General features: G+C 36.5%; 1 protein-coding gene across 1 annotated transcript; it reads left to right on the plus strand.

The window, feature by feature from the left end:
* Window positions 1–3: 3 nt before the first annotated feature.
* On the plus strand, window positions 4–5,226 carry LOC107733934 (NACHT, LRR and PYD domains-containing protein 3-like; the record flags this gene model as incomplete). Its single annotated transcript, XM_016545789.1, has 7 exons — window positions 4–1,085; window positions 1,476–1,646; window positions 2,191–2,364; window positions 2,774–2,935; window positions 4,508–4,581; window positions 4,667–4,909; window positions 5,183–5,226. Coding segments are annotated over 7 exons (1,950 nt in total), but the record flags the coding sequence as incomplete, so codon positions are not given.
* Between the last annotated feature and the right edge of the window lie 1,301 nt (window positions 5,227–6,527).

Genomic DNA, 6,527 nt, shown 5'->3' on the forward strand with positions numbered 1-6,527 from the left:
CGTGTGACAGAAATTCAGGGATTCAATGAGCCTCAAAAGGAGGAATATTTCAAGAAGAGAATCAGTGATGAGCATCAAGCCAGCAGAATCATCTCACACATTAAAAGATCAAGAAGCCTCCACATCATGTGTCACATCCCCGTCTTCTGCTGGATCTCAGCCACTGTGCTTCAAAACCTCCTGAAACAAGATGACAGTGCAGAAATCCCTCAGACTCTGACTGAAATGTACATCCACTTCCTGCTGACTCAGATCAACATGAAGAGTCAGAAGTATGATGGGAAAGATCCAGAGAAACCCCTGAAGTCCAACAGAGATGTGATTGTGAAACTTGCTAAACTGGCTTTCAAACAGCTGATGAAGGGCAATGTGATGTTCTATGAGGAGGACCTGATTGAGAGCGGTATAGATGTCACTGACGCCTCAGTGTATTCTGGGATTTGCACTGAGATCTTTAAGGAGGAATCTGTGATTCATCACACGAAAGTTTACTGCTTCATTCATCTGAGCTTTCAGGAGTTTCTGGCTGCTTTCTTTGTGTTTTACTGTCATATCACCAAGAACAAAGAATCACTGAAGTCATTTCTGAATAAAATATGCCGGCAGTACAGTCTCTCTCTGTATGATCTACTAATCTCAGCAGCTGTTAAAGCCTTACAGAGTGAAAATGGGCACCTGGATCTTTTCCTGAGGTTCCTGCTGGGTGTCTCACTGAAGTCCAATCAGAGACTCTTACAGGATCTACTGAGACACACAGTGAACAGCTCAGAGACCATCAAGAGAATCATACAAGACATTAAATATGCAATCAAGAGTGATGTAGGTCTCTCAGCTGACAGATGCATCAATCTGTTCCTCTGTCTGCTGGAAATGAAGGATCAGACTCTGTACAGAGAGATTCAGGAGTTTGTGAAATCAGAGAAACTCTTGATGAATAAACTCTCTCCGTCTCACTGCTCAACAATCACCTACATGCTTCAGATATCAGAGGAGGTGCTGGATGAGTTTGATCTGAAGAAATACAACACATCAGATGAGGGTAGAAGGAGACTGATACCAGCTGTGGTGAACTGCAGAAAAGCTCTGTGAGTATCAATTCATGTTATTAAAGATGAAACTGAATGTATGTCTTGTTCAGACACAGCAACATTCTAATTCCTCCATCAAATCACGACTCCATTCAGCCATTTCAACTAATATGTAATCAAGGTTTTTTTGTACAAAAGAAAGTCATTTAGTTTTTTGTTTTGACTCTTTTTGAACCTCTTCTGACCCTTAAAATGAATGTTTATCTTTTGAAATTTCACATTGTGTTGTTAGTTGTATACAGCTTGGAGTAACAGTAATAGCCAAAATTCTTTTGGATTTTATCTGTCCTACTTTCTCTTTATTACTTGACTGTGACTCTGAAGCCATGTGTTTTTGAACACTGAATATGTGTTGCTAAGATAAACACATTTCATCCTGTGTTGTAGACTTGCTGACTGTAATCTCACTGATCAGTGCTGTGAAAGTTTGTCTTCATCTCTACAATCATCAAACTCACTGAGAGAGCTGGACCTGAGTCACAATGACCTACAGGATTCAGGAGTGAAGCTTCTCTCTGATATACTGAAGAGTTCACACTGTCAACTCAATACACTGAGGTAAGAAAACTAAAGGTTCTCTTGGTTGTGAAATTAAAGATGTCCTCTGCTCTGTCCTGATCTCTTGGGAGTTTGTAATATATCAGCAGACCCCAATGTGTCTGAATACTTTGGCTTTGTAATTGCTCCAGCTTGTTGTTTTAAAAATATTTTTGGTTTCTTGAAACAACAACAAAACAATTAACAACAAAAGAATTGCAAATATCCAAGTATAGATGAGTAGACATTTCTGCTACATGATATGTGTTTACATGCATTTCCTGTTATATATCAGATTTTATCATGGGTGAAATTGTACATTCATTATTAACATTTTATCAGTACATGTAGGCCTATGTGTGGGAATTGAACCTCTGATTTAAGCATTGTAATTGCCAATAGAGCTACATGAACCCATATGTTATGCTGATGTACAACTCTGTTTGGCTATATTTCCAGTCAATATTTAGAGTTCACCATCTGATGAACGACAGAATATTAGTCACATAAAATATTTATCCCACCATCTCTTTATTATTGATCTGTATTTCATCCTGTGTTTTAGACTTGCTGGCTGTAATCTCACTGGTCAGTGCTGTAAAAGTTTGTCTTCATCTCTACAATCATCAAACTTCTCACTGAGAGAGCTGGACCTGAGTAACAATGACCTGCAGGATTCAGGAGTGAAGCTGCTCTCTAATGGACTGAAGAGTTCAAACTGTCAACTCAACATACTGAAGTAAGAAAAACAGATAAAGATTTACTTGATTATGAAATTAAAGATGCCCTCTGCTCTGGTCCTGATCTCTTAGGTGTTTGAATCAGCAGAATCCAGTGTGTCTGAAACCCGTTGTTTTTGAAAATTATTTATTCACTGATTAAATTTTTATGTTTGTGAGAAGTGGAGATGAACAGAAATTGTTATTGAGATCAATTCTGCTCCATCAACACTGTGACATTGAGTAAAACGCTGAACTGAACTGTAATCAGTGATCTGTGGTTAAAACGCTACACTGAATCAATCATCAGAGTTACAGGAATCTGAACACAGCCGTGTATGAATCAGTTTAAGATGATCTCCAGTCCCAGATGATGTGATGTTGAGAGTGAGTGTGTGTGTGTGTGTGTGTGTGTATGTGTGTTTGTAGGTTATCTGGTTGTATGGTGACAGAGGAAGGCTGTTGTTTTCTAGCTTCAGGTCTGAGTTCAAACCCCTCACACCTGAGAGAGCTGGATCTGAGTTACAATCACCCAGGACAATCATTAGTCAAGCTGCTCTCTGATCCAAACTACAGACTGGACAAACTCAAGTATGTTCAACACTAACAACCATCCTGTCATTTGTGTTTGTACATGTGTGCACTATAAACTCACATGTACAGCTGCAATCAAAATTATTTAACCCCACTGACCTAAAAGACATTTTGCTGCTGAGAACTAACAAACAAATGCATCAGTAAACCTAATTTACTCTAAACATTGAAACACTGTTTAAAATAAATCTAATATACTCTAAACATTGATGTGCAAAATTATACAATCCCCAAAAATCAAATTTTGTGCAGAATCTTTTATTCTTTATAACCTCTTCTTCTTAAGAGTGGCATTTGGCGAGGTGTTCTGACATGAAGGCCATGGTTGTTTAGTGTTTTTCTTGTACTCTACAATGAAATAAATGTCTCAAGGAACCTTCTTTGTGCCCTACTATATAAACAAGTGGCTTAAAAACATCCATGTTGAATATGGGGTGAATAATTATGAAATATCTGTATTACACAATTCCTGTAACTTAAAAATATTACTTTATAGTTACATTATCACCATTATTATGCCACTTAACTATAGATAATATTTTTAAAAAGCTCTTGATCTTCAGAAAAGCATACATTTGTTAATTATTACAGTCTTGAATAATTTTGATTGCACCTGTATATAGATCCATGCATACAGCACATATATACATACTGCACAGGAAAATAATGATGTTTGAACTCTGTGATTGAAGATTATCTTGATTCCATAGGATTATAATAAAGTATAAATTCTTTGTAATTACGGTCAGTTTTGGATATTTCTACTTTACTCAAGTATGGATATTTGTTAACTTTTATATTTCACTGATTTGTAATAGCAAATTAATGTCAGTCAAATAATAAAATACGCTCACCAAGCATTTAACAGAGGTGTTGTGTATGAATCAGTAATTGACTAGGTGTACTGAAGAATGTCTAAAAAAAAACTTAATGCCATGTGATAAACAAATAGTAACATTTATAACACAACACAAGTACTTAAGTACTTTGAATACATAAAAAATGGATAGTTGCATAAAGACCCAAGTCTTATGATGTTTCCAACCTGTATTCAGTTCTTTTCTGTGGAACATAAAGGAAGATATTTTAAAATATTTAAGTTTTTTTGACCCCTTTAACTTTCATTGCATGAACATAGACTTGTTCTTCAAAACATATTGTGTTTTGCAACAATATGAGGGCGAGTAAATGATGAACAATTTTAATCTTTGGGTGAAGTATACTTTAACTCTTACATATTCCAACAGAAACTTGATCTTTACTTTTATTTAAGTATGACATCTGCATATTTTAAACAACACTGCTTGATTCAGTTCAACAGCTGCTTGTGACTCATAACAGCAGCAACCGAGAAACAGACTCCAGTCTCTGATCCCAAAACATAAATTTAAAGCTTGCTGCTAATCTAGAAAGTAAATTCTCATTGCTGTTTGAGAGCAAAAAGAGATTGAAGATACAAACACAGAAATCATAGACTAAATGAGAAAAAAATAATGTTTGATGTTATAATAGAGATTCAGATAATCACTTTGATTTTATATATTTTTTAATATTTTGTTTTTCTTTTAGTGTGGATCATGGAGGAGAGTTCAGGATTACAGCAGGACTACAGAAATGTAAGTCTTTTTCACTCTCTCTCACACACACACACAAATACCTTTGATCATAGTTTTTTTTTTGGTGTGTGTGTGTGTGTATGTTACAAATGTAATAATCTCTCGTGTTCAGATGCATGCAATCTTACACTGGATCCAAACACAGCAAACACTCACCTGTCTCTGTCTGAGAGGAACAGAAAGGTGACACGTGTGAGAGACAAGCAGCCATATCCTGATCATCCAGAGAGATTTGAGTGTCATCAGGTTCTGTGTAGAGAGAGTCTGACTGGACGCTGTTACTGGGAGGCCGAATGGAGCGGTGGAGGGGTTAATATATCAGTGGCATATAAAGGAAACAGCAGGAAAGGACATGGTGAGAACTCGTGGTTTGGATACAATGACGTTTCCTGGAGTCTAAACTGCTCATATACCAGTTTTACTTTGTGGCACAATAATAAGAATACAAACATATCTGTCCCTTCACATCGCTCTAACAGAGTAGGAGTGTATCTGGACTGGTCGGCCGGTACTCTGTCCTTCTACAACATCTCTGACACACACACACTCGCACACATACACACATTCAACACCATATTCACTGAACCCCTCTATGCTGGATTTAGATTTTATTATTCTGATACTTCAGTGTCTCTGTGTGAGATCAAACAGCTTCCTGTGAGAAACAACTGAGACGCACAGCTGAGTGACACAAAGAAACTCACATTCACATTATCCCTCTCTTTAACTCACAAAGTTGTAAACTCTTTCTCTCTTATAATCTTAATTTCACTTTGTATAAACACACATTGACCTTGATCTAAATGAGGCACAACGCAGACCTCTACTGTTTCAATAAAGACATTTGAGTGCAGCTCTGAGCGCCACCTGGAGGAAGATTTAGTTTTAGACCATGAAAAGGAAAACCATGATAAGGAGGCTGAAGATGTTTAGGTAGCTAGCTCGAAGCCAGTGGCGCTGTCGGTAAGAACAGGTCCAGTCTAGTCAAACCAGGTATAAGAAAGTTTATTGTACTTCAAAGGAGGTTTTGTGCATGTAGATGTTTGTGTGTGTGGTTTCTATAAAGAGAACAGATATACAGAGTTTCAGTTTACCAAAAAAACTGTGCTAAATAAGGTACAAGGCAACCACAATATTCCATCAACTGCACATTAAATAACTAAAGCGCATGCTTAAACAGGAACTAGAGCAAGCATGAAAATAAACACATTTAGGCCCAACTTAAGTCATACAAAATCATATTTAGCATCACACAAAGGCACTTACATGGTCAATTACGCACACGCAGGAAAAACAGAATGAAAGGTGTAAAACTCAGTCCTCTGCACAGTACAACCACATGCAACAAAAAAGCGCAAGCTGTGGACACAGGTGCAGGTAATAGTCTGTGAGATAGTTCTAATTGGCTTGAGATTGGGTGGGTGGAGCTTGGGGCTAACAGGGAACTGAAAAGGCTTAGGGGGGTGTGGCACTGCTTTAAGGGTGCAGCTTAAAGACACAAAAACTTTACGACACTGATATTTATCCTTGGATTATGTATTTTCATTTGTTGCTGCCAAATCTTTAGCGTCATTTAACAGAAAGTTATCATTAACAATTTAATTAACTATTAGAATATGATAATATGTAAATATTGTAATTTTCAATGATTATATATTAATAATTCAATACTTATTGTATTCAGTAAAGGTCTGTTTTCTTGTCTGTTCATCACTCAATATCACTGTTATCGCTCAAAAACACTGTTTTTCTGTTAAAATTAAAACTAATGGGAGGTGAAGTTGTGGGGCATTTTTTCTCTTTTCTCAAGAATCAGTGATGGGATGGTTTTGCTATTTCAAGGTCAAATGAGTATGTGACATTCACTGAATTTTCTGTCACCACTTATTAAAATAATGTGTAAATAAATTATTGGATGCTAATATGCAACAAAATTCAATATTCTCAATTTGAAATATATATATATATATTAC

Source organism: Sinocyclocheilus rhinocerous, unplaced genomic scaffold (genome assembly GCF_001515625.1).
Source record: "Sinocyclocheilus rhinocerous isolate Xijiao unplaced genomic scaffold, SAMN03320098_v1.1 scaffold853, whole genome shotgun sequence".
NCBI lineage: Eukaryota > Metazoa > Chordata > Actinopteri > Cypriniformes > Cyprinidae > Sinocyclocheilus > Sinocyclocheilus rhinocerous.